The sequence below is a fragment of the Heteronotia binoei genome, chromosome 7 (genome assembly GCF_032191835.1).
Source record: "Heteronotia binoei isolate CCM8104 ecotype False Entrance Well chromosome 7, APGP_CSIRO_Hbin_v1, whole genome shotgun sequence".
NCBI classification, from domain to species: Eukaryota; Metazoa; Chordata; class Lepidosauria; order Squamata; family Gekkonidae; genus Heteronotia; species Heteronotia binoei.
In genome coordinates this window covers 82028962-82047355 of record NC_083229.1, presented here as the reverse complement: position 1 = coordinate 82047355, position 18394 = coordinate 82028962, and the positions used below count along the sequence as shown (strand labels likewise).

Below are 18394 nucleotides of genomic sequence, written 5' to 3'. Positions count from 1 at the left end.
TGACATCATTGGGCCGTGCGCACTACATGCAAACTCTCAGCCCAGCCCTCCCCTGCCTCAAAGGGAGCCAGCCAGCTCCCTTTGAAGCAGGAGCGGCCCAGCCTGAGTGAGTCACAGGAAGCATCTTTGGGCGCAGAGAGGCAGCGGGTGCAGGAAGAGGGGGCGCCTTAGCCAGGTGGCGCCCAAGGCAGCCGCCTACTTGGCCTACTCCCACGCACCAGCCCTGGCTGTGCAGATTAAAGATCCTGTTAAACAGAGCTTCTTCTTGAAATATTGAAGAGGTACTATAAGAGTTATCTAACTGGCACCCCCCTCCACTTAAGGGGGACTGCTCCTAATGCACAGAAAGCAGAATTATAAAACATTATAAAGAATGGGCATTGGGTTGTAACTGTTTTTAATTCATTGGTTTTATTGAATTTATGCATATTTTTGTTATGCATTGCCTAGTGCCCAGCATTGGAAGCTTGTTGAGTGACATTGAGCCAGTTATACATTCAGCAGAACCTACCTCACACGGCGGTTGTGAGGATAAAATAGAGGAGAGGAGAAAGATATAAGCTGCCTTGGGTTTCCATGGGAGAAGAAGGCAAGGTATAAATGAAGAAATAAAATAGTGAACCATCTTCCAAGTTCATAAGACCTCTCGTTCAAGCTAGATGTTTAGCAGAAAAAGAGGGGAAAGGAATGTTGTTGGAAATGGTAGAGGCCAGTGGGCAGGTTGCAAGGTATAGTGGAGGAGGAGACATTGTGCAAACATCACTGTGTTAGAAGATGCAAATGTAAAATAAAAATATCAGGCTGTATCAAAGGCTAGTGGGAAAGCAAAACAATGGCTAGTCAAAATAATGAACCTGGGAGACCTAGGATTAATTTCCCCACACTGACATGAAGCTTGCTGGGTAATTTTGATCCAGTCAATCTAAATAAATTGTGTTAGCCAAAGGCCGTTGAAGTGCCAAGTAAAAGATTAGATGCAAGAAGGAATTATGAATGAAAATTTACCCATTGTTGAACAAAACTGATTTCTTATTATTTCTAGTGCTCCCACTGCTTGCTTATGAAATATGTTGACAGGTTGATGGTGGCTAGTAGGCAAGCTATGCAATATCATTATCTGCAGCTGCAATAGAACATCATGCATTCTTCTGGTGTGAACTTGCCCTGACAGGACTCTTCTGGACAGGCTGACCATCTGCTGGTATCTTTTAACAGCTAATGACAAAAGAAACCATAGCAGAGGTTGTACCTGTATGTGTAGTTTGGCTGCCATGGAAAGAAGTTGCTGGTGTAATTCCTGGTAGGAACCTGGAAACTACTTACCCCAGGGCTGCCATTCTACTTTGCAACCTATCATTCCTGTCCCAGAAACACTTCTGCTACTCCCAGGGACAGTCATTCTACTCTGGGGGCTGTTATTCCAGCTCCTCTGCTACTCTCAGAAACTCTCATTCCACCCTGACAGCTGTCATTCCACTTCCAGAACACTTCTGCTACTCCTAGCAACCATGATTCCACTTGGAGGACTATTATTCTAGTCCCAGAGCATGAAATCTATTTCTGGGGCCATCTTTCCATTCTATTATTCCAGTCCCAATGCAGTTTATATAGACCCAATGCAGTTTATATAGAGATATTAATTGAAAATCCACTCTAATGTGGTGGACTTGTGAAAGAGCAAAAATGTATTGGCAGATGATTCAACAAGAGATTTCTAAGATCTTGGGTTACGAATTTAACAAAGTTGCAGAGACTTTTCTCTTGGGATTACAAATGGAAAAATTTCCAAAGGAAGATAGGACTTTAATCTGGTACTTGCTCTCAGCTGCTAGGACATTGTATGTGCAGTTGTGGAAGAAAGAAAAAATACCAGAGAAATGGGATTGGATTGTAAAAGTTATGACATGGAGTGAAATGGACAAGTTAACAAGAACGTTAAGAGACTATGATTTAGAAATATTTAAGATGGAGTGGAAGAAGTTCAGAAGATACATAGAAAAAGAGTGGAAAATAAAAGGACATTGGACAATTTTTGATAATGACTAAGTATAAGAGGGAGGAGGATATGAATTTTGGTTCTTATTAGTTAAGGGTACCTTTAATAATAATGTTTTAAGCATAGTACACCGGCGGGGGTCAAGTAATGGGGGGAGGGGTAGGTAGAAAGTAATATATGGAATAGAGGGAAAAAGTAGTTATTAATGATGTAAGAAATTCAATATATTACCATAAGTTACTAATAAAAATTGTTTGAAACCGAAAATCTACTCTGCAATTTCATTGCAACTATATTGTGCTGTGATGTATTTCAGTGGGACCCATGCAAGTCAGCTGCCATTCCTGGCTCCCAATATCTCCAATGAGCTTCAAGCTGCCCCCATTGTTTCCAGTGGGCAATCTTGTCATTCCTTTTAGTACATCCCTCTGCTGGGTAAAACCCAGTGCTGTTGTGGCAATGCCAGCTCAACAGGACTGTTGTGAAGCACAGAGTCATACTTCAAGTCAAGGGGGGAGGGTTGCAAGCCCAGCAGAACCCATGCAGTGTACTAGTACCTAGTACTATTGTGGCAAAGGCAGCTCAACAGGACTGATGTGAAGTATAGAATCACACTCCAAGTGTGTGTGGGGAGGAATTGCAAGTCCAATAGAACCAATGCTATGTATTAGTGCCCAGCAGAACGCAGTGCCACTGTGGCAATGCAAGCAAAAGGACTACTGTCAAAACAGATAATCTCTTAAATTACAATGTGTAGAATGCCCAGCAGAACCCAATGTCACTGGCATTACAAGCTTTAAAGGACTGCTGTCAAAGCACAGAGTCACAACAAATTCAAGCAAGGGGAGTATTTTGCAAGCTCTGTTCAAGAAAATGGGAGGGGAGCATAGGAAGGTGGTAAAGGGGGGGGGGAAACAATTGAAATTGACATGACTAGTTTGAAATTGACCAGAGTGTTTCCAAGGGTGGAGAATCTCCCCCCAAAAAACAATTGTTTTGAAATTTGGTGAACATTTTGCTTAAGCAGAGACAGTCTGGAAATGTATTCAGTCACAATTCAGTCACAGAAAGTTCATGCTAGCTGACCTGCTGCGAACTTTGGGAACCGCAAACTAGCTAAAGCGCATAGTGAGCTGGTTTGTGGCCATTCCCAGCCAGGAGACCTTCCTGAACAATATGTTGTGTGGCACAAGAGGCTGCAGTATGAAGGGGGAATCAGTGGGTGTTGTCCTCCCTCTTATGTAATCCCACCAAGTTCTGTGAACTCAAGCTCCACCTGTGTAAGAATGAAGGAGCATAATTCCTGAGTCATTCTTCTTGTTAACAGCCTTTTGTACAGCACGGCATATTGTTAAAGAGGTTCTCTCAGTGCTTACCAGGAGTTTTCCAGGAAATATGGGACTGCCAGGAGAAGGGAGTTTATGAACTGATTCCATCCATGGAAGCATTGGCACCAACCTAGAATATATAATTTTAAAACTAACAAACATTTATTTGGTCAGTAATTGGAAAAGACACTTTTGTTGACCTAGAAACACCTTAGCATTATAGATAAATTTTAGAAAATATGCTCAAACACATTCACAGGTTGTCACAGTAAACTAAGTTGACATTTATTGTTTAAATTTAGGTATCAGCAAAAGATTATGCATCTTATGTATCTTTGTCAAAACAAAGTTCTAACCTAATCTGTTATCAAAGACAGCAGATTACTTCTTACATTAATATAAACAAAATATTAGGTGGGAAGGAGGTCTTAAAAGCCTCATTTCCTATAAAAGTGTGGGAAACATTCTTATAACACAATTTTTTTAAAGGAATATGTGATATTTTAAAAGGTTTCTCTTGTGTCTCATCACCTTTTTAGGAGCCAAATTCCCAATTAAATGGACAGCACCTGAGGCTGCACTATATGGTCGGTTTACAATTAAATCTGATGTTTGGTCATTTGGAATTTTATTAACAGAGCTCGTAACAAAGGGTCGTGTGCCATATCCAGGTAAAAACCTAAAGTAACATGCTTTCATAATTGTACTTCTATATTTGGTTATCTTTATCATCAGTGGACATGCTAGGTACACATACATGTATTCTTTTATTGAACTTTTATTGAAGTCAAGACTAAATTCCTACAGTTGCAAGGCACCTATTTTTAAGTAATTGGTTTCAAATGTAGATTATATTGGGCTTTGATTTTTACATATGAAAGAGTTTGTCACTGAATTAAAAACACCAAAGATAGCTTTTGGTAGTGCAGTCAGAATAATATTAGCTGGAACCCAAAGGACTGCTTTCCAACTCCCCTCCTTTTCTATTGCTACCTCTTAATGATGAGTCCACCCTAAAAGCTAGTGGATCTTGTGATGGACAGGAGGCCGTTCCACCACTGAAGGGGACTTGCTCACTTTCTTGAGCCTATAGGAGTGCGACTCCAGCATCAAGTCATCTTTGAGAAGGGAGATGGAATGTTGGAGGGAAATACAGCAAGAGTTCAGTTCAGTTCTTCCTCAAGGAGAGAGCAGTGAGAGCTCAGACCTGGCTCTGAAAAAGAGCAGACAGAGTGAAGGGTAGCTCTGCTTGGTAGTGTGGCAGAATGGTTTGGTTCTACTTCTGACAGCCTGTCTCTGGCAGTGGGCAGGCCTTGTGCCATTTATTCTGTATCTTGGGAAAGGGCAGGCTGGTGAGGGTGGAATCCTGTGTGTGTTTTAGGATCCAACCTAGTGGCTAATCAGTAGAATCCTGTTTATGCTGGAAAGTATTAAAGAAAATTGAAACTACTCTCTAAATTAATGTGCCTCAGCTAAGTTTTTCTTTTGTCTATCTGGAGTCCTGTGCTGCTGCTATGTTCATAGAAACCAGTCTGTAAATGTATAAATCTTCTTCGTGGTTAATATTCAATTCGTGTCTCGGTGGTCTCCATATTCTACTTGTGCACAACAAAACTTACTTCACAGCTGCAAACCCAAAGCTTTTACACTTGCTACCTTTATATCTCCTGGTAACTGAGTAGAAGTTTAGTTTAAGATAAACCTGGTTTCCCCCAAAATCATAAGAGGCTGTGTCGGTCCCTTCAGTTGATAGAAATGACCTGTCACAGACCCTTTGTAGCCCATAAGATTTGAGGTGCTTCCACCAGAAGGAAAAAATCAGTATCTTTTCATGCAAACAATGAAGCACACACTAGCCTGTTTAGAGCCCAATCGTGATGAACATGGACTCTAATTTCTTGTCTATTTTTAAAGGTTAAGTAAATAGCAGTTGATTACTTAGAAAATGTATATACTGCCTCTCCAGACATCTGCTCAAAGCAGCTAACAACTAAAACAATAAAGCAAAACTATTGGAAGAAACCAGGATATAACAGCATAAAATACACATTGATCGGCCTAAAATGGTGCAGCTAAAAGGATCTTTGGACAGATGCAGACTGTAAAACATTAGTTAAATGTACTGGGTATGCACATGTTTTAGCCTGGTGCCTACATGAAAGCAAGGTAGGTGCAGAGCGAGCCTCATGAAGTAGGCCATTCCAAAGATGAGGTGCCACCACTGAAAAAGCCTTATCACTGTTGCCATCTGCCTCATCACAGAGGGTGAGGTGACATAGAGAACAGGACTTCAGAAGGGGATCTTATTTATGGAGCTGGGCAATATGGGTAAAGGCAGTCCTTCAAGTACCTTGGCCCCAAGCCATTAAAGAAGCAGCACTTTGAATTAGGTCTAGAAACAGAAAAGCAGTGCAGACCTTTTAGCATGGGGTCAATATGGGCGTTTTGTCCAGTCCTTGACAATAACCATGCTGCTGCATTTTGAACTAAATTTCCAAACAGTTTTCAAAGGCAGGGATTACAGGGATGCCAGGGATTAGCAGCTAGTAGAATCAGAATTGTTGTGAGTCAGTTTTACTTGTGTTTGAATAAAATCAGATACCTTCATTCTGGAGATGCAGCACAGAAAAGTGCTAACTAAATAGGAGGCAGCTCATACCCATTTTTGCATTCTTAAATTTCTTATGGAAGTCTGTGACTAATCTCAGAACAATGAACAAGGAAATATATTGTATAATTTAAATACCTATTACATATTGTTTCAGGGTAAATTGTTCACATAGTTAGGAAGGTCAAACTCTTAAAAACTCTTTTTCAAATCTTGAGTCAAAGTAAACTAGATAAGGGTCTTCATTCTCTGTTTTGCATTCTCTGTAATGTCTACAAAAGTAGACATTAAATAAAAGATAAAGCCATACATGAAATAATTTACAGGCAAGTATTGGATTGAAATAATCATAAACAAGATACAAAGCTTCCACACATTTTGCACTCAGCTGGATAGTCATTGCATTAGTCATCAATGCCTAGTGATAATGAATGCAGAGTTAATTTCCCAAGCAATATATTTTCTGAGCTGGTGTCTTGAATTTGGATGCAAAATCTCTTCCACAAGCTGAAGGATACTTCCATTCATACGATAGAAGTAGGTGCTTTTTTGCTGTTTTCTCCATGCCTGAAGATGCCTCTGATCTCCAGAAGTTGCTTTTCAGAGAGTATAGTGGGAAGCAGGACCTATTCAGAGCCATAGAAATCAGTACATAGCTGTTCATGTTTTTCTAGTTTTTATGTTTCAGAATACCAGACGTTGTTTATATACTGCTGCACTTTGGCAAATATTTAAGAAGGCAGCAAACTTTATAAAGACATTTGTTTTCACTTATAGGATGAAGGGTACCTATGATAAATATAACAACACTTCTTTAAAAAGCTCTTCCAAATTACTGGATATGTATTTTTTTGTAATTTTAGGGATGGTGAACCGGGAAGTTTTAGAACAAGTGGAACGTGGCTACAGAATGCCTTGTCCTCAAGGATGCCCAGAATCTCTTCATGAGTTAATGAAACTGTGTTGGAAGAAAGATCCAGATGAAAGACCAACATTTGAATATATTCAGTCTTTCTTAGAAGACTATTTTACAGCTACAGAACCACAGTATCAGCCTGGAGACAATTTATAAACCCACAGCCTACATTCAATGCACAAATCTGCCAAATGTAAAATATTTTCAAAAAATTCCTTGCTGATTTGAAGAACTCAGAAGAAAGCAAATAGCTGTCATTTGCATGCTTGATGGCTAGCAAACTGGAATTCCATAATACAGGTGCACAAAACCACTTTTTAAAGTGTTTTTCCCAAATATACCAAATGATGTGATATTTGTCTCCCTTATTGCTTCAGGGTCCAAAGAAAGAATACTTTAAAAAAAATCCGTGGTACAGTTAGCATTACCGTGACAGTTTGTGGGAGCAGAGCTGCTAACCTTCTTTTCTTCTTCTGACATTCATCCATAGTATTAAATGCAAAAACAGCAATTATAGGACACCTCTAAATGGAAATAGTCAAAGGATAACAAAGCTTATGGGACCAAACAATTCAATTGTAGTTTTATAGAAATGTCCTGTGATCAAAATAAAATCAGATTAAAAAAAATTACAGTCCTGATTTGGGGGTAATGTTACATGAATTTAATTAAGGTAGGGAAAATAGAATTTTAAAAAGAGAGAGAGCAGACAGTTTATGGTAAACTTGATTAAATATTAGACCTCAGTAGTGAAACTGAGTAGCATAATGCACTGTGTTGATACTTTATGTTAATGTAACTGGAAAGTAGCATATGGGCGTTACTTGTTTCATGCATAGCTTAATTAACAATGATGAAGTAACTAAAACTATGGTTATGTTAATGGACTGTAATTTCAAACCTGAAACCACAAATTTCAATCAGAGGGGAAAGTATATAATCTTTTGAGATGTGTTCTTTCAAAGAGAAAATTCTACTGACTCATACCAGAGTTTTGTCTTTAGATTTTTTGTGTGTTTATTTTTGAGAAAAAGAAGAAACAACATCTGGGTGAGAAAAAAATGTGTCTGCTTCTTACAAGTGCTTCCAAGGTCACTAGTCACTAGTTCAGGGATTTATATGGTTGCACTTTTCCTTTTTTTACAGAGATGATCATATATGTATACACACACACACACAAAATCACAACAAAGTATTTACGGAGAAAAAGTTGAAAACACTGAGTAATTCAGTATCTTCAGTACTGAACTAATGGTGGCAAACCATTCATGGGCAAGTAGTCCAGCTTTCAAGCACTACATTTAGGCTCCAACTAAAAATGAGGAGGAATGGAGCAGCAGGGGCTGTACATGCATAGCCTCCCCCCATTAAAAAAAAAAAGCTTGAAATCCTGCCAATACATTGCTGGGTGGGCAGTAGAGGACAGCAGTGGGCAAAGTCCATCTCACTGTCAAGTAGCAGTAGACTGGGATTTTGAGTGTACAAAAAATGCTTTACACGGACTGTAGCTAGTGTATCTAATTGCATTTTTGGTTCCACATTCAGTTAATGATATGCATCCACTAGCTTTCTTCCACATGTATTGTCTCCAGGTATATTGGGGCATAGAAGTATGTTCCATAATCTCTGACATATCAAGCAATAAAATTCTATTGACATTGTTTGGATTTACCAGTTATACTCTAAATATTGTTTGTTTTGCACTGCAAAGCTTTCTGTGAAAATAATCATTGTCAGACAAATCATACAGATTATGTTCTGGTTTAACAAATGTAAGTGTTCAAGTAAAAATATGCAATGTTACTCTGTTTTTCTTTATATATCCCTATCAGATCTCAAAAGGGCTTATGTAGAAAACAATGTATTATGGGATTGTAATTTTTTAAAAAATATATGTTGATGGGTAGTTAAAATTATGTTTTCGTAACAGTGCAATTGAAACAAAATGACCAGAATGCTATTTGATATTGATTGGATTTTTAATAAATTGAACAATTTATTGTAATGAAATTTGTATAGTAAGGAAATAGAACTAAATGAGTTGATTTATGAAAATTTCTTATATATTTTTTAAAAGTCTGCACAATTAGCAACCATAGTCATTATTTTTGGCTCTGTAATATTTAATCTCAAGACTTCCTTGACAAATAATAATGCAGCTTCAACACATACACACTTTTCTATAAATAGTAGTACATCTTAACATGTAATTATGTGTCTAAAGCATGATACTAAATTTGTTTTTTAGAACTGAATTAAAATTTAACCCTAAAAAATGAAGTTTGTTTAAAAACAAAAACCTCATTGGCTTCCAAGCTATTTTGTTTTTAGATTCGCAGTAGTAACATCTCAGAACTCTAAAGGACTGAGTTTTCTATTATATAGATGTTTTATTCTGGTTTCTTTAAAGTAGATTTCAATAGGATTCAGAGCACAGTTTGGAGATGTAATGGTTTAGTTCAAGACATTTTTCTGAAGGTGTAAGAATTTCTTCAAAGAAAATTTGGTCCAGTCACTCTGAGCCACTAAATTGCCACTAAAAACATTTCCCCACCCTGCATTAATTTTTTTAAAACAGTTACTTTGCTACAACTGTACATTTGGGACATTGTGTACAGTAGCGACAGTCATTATATACTTATTCGTGAGATATATCAGGTTACATATCCAGTAGTAATATGGATACTGTTTCAGTATTCCACTGAATAGATCAGAGAGAGGTCTGCCTGGACAGTATTCATCATCTCCAACAGAGGAGGAAAGGAGTGGATTTATTAATATAACAGTATCCACACAACTTAATGCTTGTAGATTTTACACACACACCTCCCCGATCTTTCCACATATGTCAACTCTATTGCTAGACAGGGAGAATGTTGCGCTTTGTAGCAGTTTCCTCTATGTGTAGTGGGTATTTCCACATATGGATTTGGAATTGCAGGCAGTGTTATGTAGAATTTCTGAGTAAACTCAATTGAAAAGACTGGATGCTACCATTTTCTTATGTTGCTTCCATTCATTTCGCTTTGACCTGTGATGGAGAAGTTCCTGAGAGAGCGTGATTGGATATAACCTGTCAGCCTCTACTTCCATGTCCTACTCTCTTTCTAATTTGGTTTGGTTGATGAGTTGTGTTCAGTGTCTTCTACCACAACTCTTATACATCAATCAATGTTATACAGCTAGCCCCAGCATCTCCAATGTATAGAAGTGCCACTGTATATTGACTGTAGTACTGCTAGAACACTGTTTTATAAACCTCAGAAATGATAATGCAAACTTTTTTTACATATTTTCAGATACTATGTTGAATTTTCAACACTTCCTTTACTGTAATTAATGTTTATCATTTAATAATAATTTTGATATTTTAGCGGAAACAATTATGTAATATTTTTGATCAAAACTGTACAGCAAGCCTTGCCCATCAGTTTTGTCGAAGCTATGTTGTGTGGTAATCTTTCACTTTTTGTTCCATTTTCCTGTCATGCTGTGTTCACAAGCTTAAATATTTTTTAGTATTTTATTACTTTTGCATAATTAAACTTCCCAAAAATATAATTACTGTGTATATGGCTACTGTTTAAAAAAAAAGTTAAAACCTGTGTAAAAATTTAAGCAGAACTCTATATTCTTCTATTCAGCAGGAAACAATTATATCTACTTGAATTTTTTCTTCTGTTTATCTGGTGACAGAATTCCAAGAATGGCCAGGAAATCAGTTTAAGGTGGCTCACTTCTTAGAAACAGGATGTAAATTGTACTGTTTTTGTTCATTAAGATCATGAAAAGTGGTGTTGTCCCCTATTTCTTTACAATATTCAGAAATGATAGAAGTATTTGTCATCCTTATAAAGCTATAAGTGTCTGTTATAGTTGAAATTATGCTAGCAAACTTTGTTGTCCCACATAGACAACCAGATTCTAAGATAACACTTTTTATTAGCATAGTAAAAAAAAATTGTACAACAAAATGTTTTCGTTCATTGTTAATGAGGATCACCTGAAGTTACCTGATGTTTGCTACCATATGGGTGGTGGGCGAGCCAGTTATTCTTCTCATTAAGTTCTCAACAAGCCCTCCAAAAGACATCCAAAAGCAGGTGCTGGATGGACTGGTGTGGACAAAAAAAAACCCCATGCAGCCTTTGGTGGGTTGCACTGAGACAGTGAAAGAGCAGCACTCGTGGCAATAGAACTGGTGCCAGTGGAAACACTGCTGACAGAAAAGGAAATGGCAGTTTTTCACAGTGCCCCTCACTACAGCCCCCTGGACTGTGGCATTTTGCCTGCATGGGTTTTACAATCTCCAGAGCAGCAGCATTGTTCTGGAGGTCTTGAGGAGTTCCTTGGGGAAAATAATAGGAGAGCTCTATTGCAAGTATCCTTACATTCACATTTTGTTGGACTTGAGAGAGAGCCAGTTTGATGTAGTGGTTAAGACCATGGGCTCTAATCTGGGAGAAACAGGTTTGATCCCCCACTCCTCCACATGCAGCTGCTGGAGTGGCCTTGGGTTAGTCACAAGTTCTCTCAGAGCTCTGCTCTGAAGAGCATTTCTCAAAAGAGCTCTCTCAGCCTGACCAACCTCACAGGGTGTCTAGTGTAGACAGAGGAGAGGAAAGAGATTGTAAGCCACTCTGAGGCTCCAAGTGAAGGGCAGGGTATTAATTGATTTCCTTTCAATTAATTGATTTCCTTTCACTAAATCTGTATCCATCAGGAAAAAGATTCATTGGAGCAAATGCCATATGTACGTCCAATTCTAATGCATTATTCTTACAGATTTGCTATAAAGCCAAATTATCCAATTGTTTAAGTTTAGGCTGAACTTGTTAGCAGTGATTAGCAAAAGGTTATATAGAGGCAGTGTGCAGGTCTCTCGCCATTGATATAAGCTTTCTGGAAATTTTAAATGAGAAAAAGACCTAGTTGGCTGCTGCTTCACCTCTGAATGTTACATTACACCACAGGAAGCCCAGCATTCAATATCCTTAGGAAATTTAGAACAAAACTTTTAGTACATATATCTTATGGATGAATTAACATGCCCAGTATGGATAACATGCCATAACTAATCCTTTCCTCACACTTATTAGTTCCTGTAATTTCCCGCTAGTGCTCTCACTGGTGTTTTTAAAACCCATTGCCCCCAGTCCCATAGAATTGTTTCTATACTGATCCAGAATCATTGTCTATAACAAGGGTGGCCAAACTGCAGCTTGAGTCATGTGTGGCTCTTTCACACATATTGTAAGGCTCTTGAAGCCCCCACCGCCCTGTTGACTGGCTTGGAGAAGACCTTTGTCTCTAAACCACTTCTACAAGCCAAGCCAGACAATGGCTTGGAGAATGAATTTAAGTTAAAGTTACTTTCTTTTCACTTATCTCCTCCTTCCCCTCCATCTATTTTCCTTCCTTCCTTGTCTTTCGGCTCTCAAACATCTGATGTTCATGTCTTGCGGTTCTTAAATGTCTGATGCTTATTCTATATGGCTCTTATGTTAAGCAAGTATAGCCACCCCGGTCTATAATGTAGATCCACTGCAGCCCTATCAGAGATAAAGCAGCATTAGAAACTTAATTTTTCTGGCAGCATATCCTGATAGAAAACATGCATCCATTATAAAACCTCAGGATATTAGTGTATAACCATATACTGAGAAGTAAAGATATATGCAGAGAATGGGAGGAAGCATAAGCAGAGCAAGAAAAGAGTAAAAGCTAAGAAAATTAAGTCCCACAGAATATCTCCATACTTATCCCTTAATTTTACTCTTACAGCTGCATTGTTCAGAGGCTTGGCTCGTTTTTGTCATATGGGGAGAAACTATAAAATTCAAGGTACACCACTAAGACTGTTCTGTACACTCTATTATTTGTAGTTTGAAGAGACAAATTTCCCTGGGCTTGCTCCTAAATATTTCTATGTTTTGTCATAAGCTATACCCCATTTCTTTTTTAATATTTTAAATATTAAATGTATTTAGAATCTGCCACATAGATACCACTCCACAGAAAGGGGAGGAAAAGCAAAATAATCTAGGGTGTGGTGTAAATTTTAACAGTAAAATTCATAAAAACAAAACTTTTACAATTAAATTCAATATCAACAAAGAGTCATGGTCAATATCAACAAAGGGTCAACATTACAACTCAAGTTTGATCTATGACCCATTTCTTAAGCAAACTGTCACTCTGTTTGCCATCTCCATCATAAGAAATTAGCTAGAAGCCTGTTTCTAGAATGGAAGTATCCAAAAACAATTTCCAAAGGATTCAGTTGTTTACATAGGATAGTATTTTATGAACACTTTCTATTTCTCCAATTTCAAATGAAACAAACGTGTAATCACCAAAGAATAATGTATCTGCATTACTATGATTTAAGAACAATTTATGCATGTTGCTCTCATTCATTTTGTGGAGGAGTCTTTTGACGCCTTAATTCATCTTACTTGTCAGCCCTTATCAATCATTCTGGCATGGCAGTTATGTCTTCTGATTGATCTGTTTATCTATCTAAGGTACTTCAGAAGTTATTTTGTCTTAAATGCTATTTGATCTGTGTTAAGTCTCAATAAGAAAGGTAGACTATGAATAAATAAATACTGCTTCTTAATAGTAATAGCGATGTCTAATTGTAAGATTCAGACAAATTGTGATGTAAAAGTGATTTGATTGCTACAATTTATTTTCAAGTTGTCACCTCTGAAATAGTAGGGTAGCTTCACCATTATTGTACCCTATGGACTGTCATTTTGTGGGGTTTTGTTGTTGTTGTTCAGTCGCACAGTCGCGTCCGACTCTTTGCGACCCCATGGACAAGTCACGCCAGGCCCTCCTGTCTTCCACCATCCTCTGAAGTCTGCTCAAATTCGTGTTTGTTACATCAGTAACACTGTCCAGCCATCTCATCTTTTGCCGTCCCCTTCTTCTTTTGCCTTCTGTCTTTCTTAGCATCAGGATCTTCTCCAGGGAGTGCTCCCTTCTCATTTGGAGGCCAAAGTATTTGAGCTTCAGCTTCAGCATCTGACCTTCCAGTAAACAGTCTGGGTTGATTTCCCTTAGGACTGGCTGATTTGATCTTGCAAGGGACACTCAAGAGTCTTCTCCAGCACCACAGCTCAAAAGCATCTATTCTTCTGCGCTCAGCGTTCCTTATGGTCCAGCTCTCACAGCCATACATTACTACTGGGAATACCATTACTTTGACTATACAGACTTTTGTTGGCAGGGTGATGTCTCTACTTTATTATACTGCCCAGGTTAACCACAGCTGTCCTCCCAAGGAGCAAATGTCTTTTAATTTCATGGCTAGAGTCACCGTCTGCAGTGATCTTGGATCCCAGAAATGTGAAGTCTGTCACTACTTCCATGTCTTCCCCTTCTATTTGCCAAGGTGTGATAGGGCCAGATGCCATGATATTAGTTTTTTTGATGTTGAGCTTCAAGCCTACTTTTGTGCTCTTCTCTTTCACCCTCAACAAGAGGTCCTTTAGGTCCTCTTCACTTTCTGCCATTAGAGTAGTGTCATCTGCATATCTGAGGTTGTTGATGTTTTTCCCCAGCAATCTTAATTCCGGCTTGTGCTTCATCCAGGCCAACATTCCGCATGATGTACTCTGCATATAAATTAATTAAGCAAGGTGATAATATACATCCTTGTCAAACTCCTTTTCCTACTCTAAACCAATCAGTTGTTCCATATCCCGTTCTCACAGTTTCTTCTTGACCCTTATACAGGTGTCTCAGGAGACATGTGAGGTGGTCTGGTACTCTCATCTCTTTAAGGACTTGCCACAGTTTGTTGTGATCCACACAATCGAAGGCTTTTACAGGAGACCAATTAATATTTTATAATTTTTACAGGGGACCAATTCATATTTTATAATTGGGCTGGAAGTGCAAATTAGTCACAAATGAGTAGTTAATAGTGAACAGCCAGCCACTCTCACTGGTTTCTAATTAAGAACCAATGAGCTGGTGGCCTTACAAATCAGTGGTTGGCAGCAGGGGAATTGGCTAGATAGAATAAAAACTGTTCATAGATAGTAAGTGGATAAAGTGTTGTTTGCTTAAAAGAAACCAGTGGTCTGACAGTCTGGGATTGAGATCAAAACATGCTGAAGGAATTGGAAGAGAAGAAACCAATGGATTCTTTCAGGAGCAATGCATTAGTACCTTGGTGTCTTCAGAGAAAATATATTAGCTTCAGAAAAGATTGTATTTTCAATATCCAGAAAGAGTCTGACCAGGCAAAAGACTTCAGAGCAAAGCAAGGCAGGGCAGTGTAAGTGCTAATTTGGGGTGGGGCCATAGGAAGTAAAACTGGCTATTTGAATTCATTAAAAGAATGAACACATGAAAATTGCCACCTCCCTTACCTACGGTAGCTATAAAGGTGTGCCTGCATTATAAATATCCAGTTAAGCAACCATATATTCCATATGGATATAAAATTTTGAATAAAATTGAATAAATATTTTAATATTTTGGCTCTTGTTATTCCATGGCCTCAGCATATACCTAAAAGAATGCAAAGGAATTGGGTTGTAATAAAGTATGTTTTGTTTTTAAATAAATGACCAGCGGTGGGATGTAAGCGATTAAAAGGTGAAATCTATATATCCAATTTTCAACCTTGCCAAGTCTGAGAATACTTAGGGATCAGACATCCCACCCTGAATTGGATTCACCAAGTGCTCACCCTGTGGTTGATTGTTCAGTTCCTTGCAGCATCCTCTCGCCCCCGCCCCAAGCACATAAGCATGTATCTGAAGCTCCTTTTTGACAGCTCCACAGTCCCCCTGCCAAATACTCCAGCCTCTCTCAGCCTCCTTCCCTTCTCTTCTCTTCCTTGGAATACATTGGGGAGGGGTGCAGATTTACATGAGAGTAGTCCAATTTACTTCCATTCATTTACCCTTGTGTCAATTATGGGGTGCTGTCAAAGAGAAACTTTGATACAGGAACAGGAGAGCGGGGTGGGTGGATTTGTCACTCAAAAACAACTCCCCCAGGCACTCCCAATCCAGAATGACTACTTGGTCAGGGGCAATTATGTGTTTATGCACATATCACTATCTGAACCAAAAGAGAAAAAAGGCAGCGGGAAGAGAAGGGAAGCTTCAGACTTCCCAAAGGCTTGACTTGTCACAAGAGGGGAGTTTAAACATCCAAAAATGTGGGATGAATGCGCAGGGATTAGTAAGCACCAAACTTCCTCTGGTGGCTATTTACTTCGTAGCCAACTAGTCTTACAATGGGGTACGTTGTACTGGGAAGCAGCTGCCAGATGTGGTTAAACATGATTTAATCCATTAAGAACCAGCAACTATATTGGACCAAACTGCCCATCTAATTGCAGCTGAGAGCTAAAAGAATGAAGCTGTAAATGGACAAACCTAAAAAATGCCCGTTTGCAGAAAAATCTGAAAAATTAAAAAAGCGCTCTGTGGATTACAAAACCCAAGATGATAAAAGGAGTGTGTGTATAGATTCCTTCAGTGGCTAGTTACGCACCCACAACATTTTTGCTAGAGTTCCAGGCTTGATTTCTGTCAGTAAAAGGCACGGGAGAGGGCCCTTTCCAGGTCTGTTTTGGCCTTTGAGGGAGAATTTACTGAGGCCAGGCCCAGCAGCAACCACTGGGCTACTTACTATCACCTGACTTACTTGACTCAGCCACTGTAGTGTAATAGATTTCAGACTAGAACCTCAGATCCTTATTCTGTGGAAGCTCACTGGGTGACCTTTGACCAGTTACATATCCTTAGCCTGATATAACACACCAGGCCCTATGCAAGGAAAGGCAGCACTGAGAGCCATGTGATGTGAGGGACCCAGTAGTGCCTGGCTCAGGCTGTGTGAAGTGAGAGAGACAGCTCAGGTTGCCTGGGCTCTGCACAATGTAGCTGCCCAGCTTGGCCAATCTGAGCTCTGCACAAGGTGGCCCACATGAAACTTAGGAAGTAGCCCCTAGTCTGCCTGAGGGAGGAAGCATGTGGTGCCTGGCATACTTGAGCTCCATGCAAGGGCAAGGAAAGCAACAGCCAGCCAAATGGCTAGGCATGAAGTCTCTTCATTCCTTTGAGAGGGCAGGACAGAGGCAGACTGGCACTTCCTTTCTCCCTCATTTGGGAGGGCAGGACCTGTGTGGTGTAGTGGTTAAGAATGGCAGCCTCCAATTGGAGAGAACCCAGTTTGATTCCCTGCTCCTCCACATGAAGTGGGTGAGCTTGAGGCAGTCTTCTCAGAACTCTCTCAGCCCCACCTGCCTCATAAAGTGCCTGTTGTGGGGGAGACGAAGGGGAGGCAATTGGAAGCTGCTTTGAGACTCCTTAAAGTATAAAGCGAGGTATAAAAATCTACTTATCTTTTTGCTTTTCCAGGATTTTTCACTCCTGATCCCATCCACCCCTACTCATAGGGTTGTTCTAAAAAGAAAATGGAAAGGAGAAGGCTGTAAACTGCTTTGAGTCTCCAGTGTGTGTAGAGAAAAGTGAGGTATAATTAAATAATATACCCCAGAAAATGCAAATAAAAGGCTGCTGAATGGGTGGGATGGATAGAAGGAAGCAAAGAAAGGTGAGGGAATGGGTTACTACCAGGAGAAGGAAAAGAAGAAATAATGCAAGGAGGACATACAGGGGGAAATTATGTGCCCCTCACAAGTCCTTGCAATGAATATTAGAATGTAATGTCATTAGGAATGGCAGATTGAAATATATTTCTCTGGTCTGGTGACAGAGGAGACACAACACTGCACAACCATCACCCCATCTCAAAGAAAAGGATGCTGTCAGTAACCTTATGCTTGAGAGGAGACAATAGAGTGTAACAACAGAATCTCAGTTAATTACTCTCAGCTTCCCATAATTAAGAATACATCAACCTTCAATTTTGATAGATTTAATTTCTTTGCCATGTTCCCCCCCCCCAAAAAAAAATTGAATCCAAACAAATGAATCCATGTAAACTTCACTTTGCTTGGTCCTTGCCAGTGTTCCCTCTAAGGTGAGTTAGTATGAGCTAGCTCACAGATTTTTAGCCTCCAGCTCACACATTTTTGTATTAGCTCAGGAAAAATGGCCCCAGAGCACAATAATTTATGCAGTGGTTCACAACTTTAATACCAGTAGCTCACAAGTAAACTTTGTGCTTACAAGATTCTGCAGGAAACATTGGTCCTTGCATCTGTTAAAATATCTTCATTATGTTGTATAATAATCTTCTGCTCACCCTCTAGCTATACCTATGGACTGGTAACTCCCATTTCAATGTATCTGAGGAAGAGTGCGTGTATGCCAAAGTTCATTCCTTGAATAAAACTTTGGTCTTAAAGGGGACGTACTAAAACTCGTAACAGCACCTGTCCATAGACTATATATGCCTGCCCATAAAGAAAGCACACCTGCCCATAGGGAATAATGGGGCCCACATTTCACCATAGGGAAAAAGGGAAATTATGCTCGGCCTAAGGACACCCCTTGCCCATATACCATATAGCCCATAGACTACTATGGGCAAGGCGAAGTTAACTT

At 39.2% G+C, this 18394-nt stretch overlaps 1 protein-coding gene across 1 annotated transcript in view; it reads left to right on the top strand.

Moving 5' to 3' along the window:
- YES1 (YES proto-oncogene 1, Src family tyrosine kinase) overlaps positions 1-10409 on the top strand; it is a 75073-nt gene extending 64664 nt beyond the window's left edge. Inside the window, exons 11-12 of the mRNA XM_060243922.1 lie at positions 3864-3995; positions 6796-10409. Of these exons, the coding sequence (XP_060099905.1) occupies positions 3864-3995; positions 6796-7004 (341 nt within the window). The 3' untranslated portion in view covers positions 7005-10409. The remainder of the gene's footprint in view (positions 1-3863; positions 3996-6795) is intronic.
- Positions 10410-18394: the final 7985 nt, after the last annotated feature.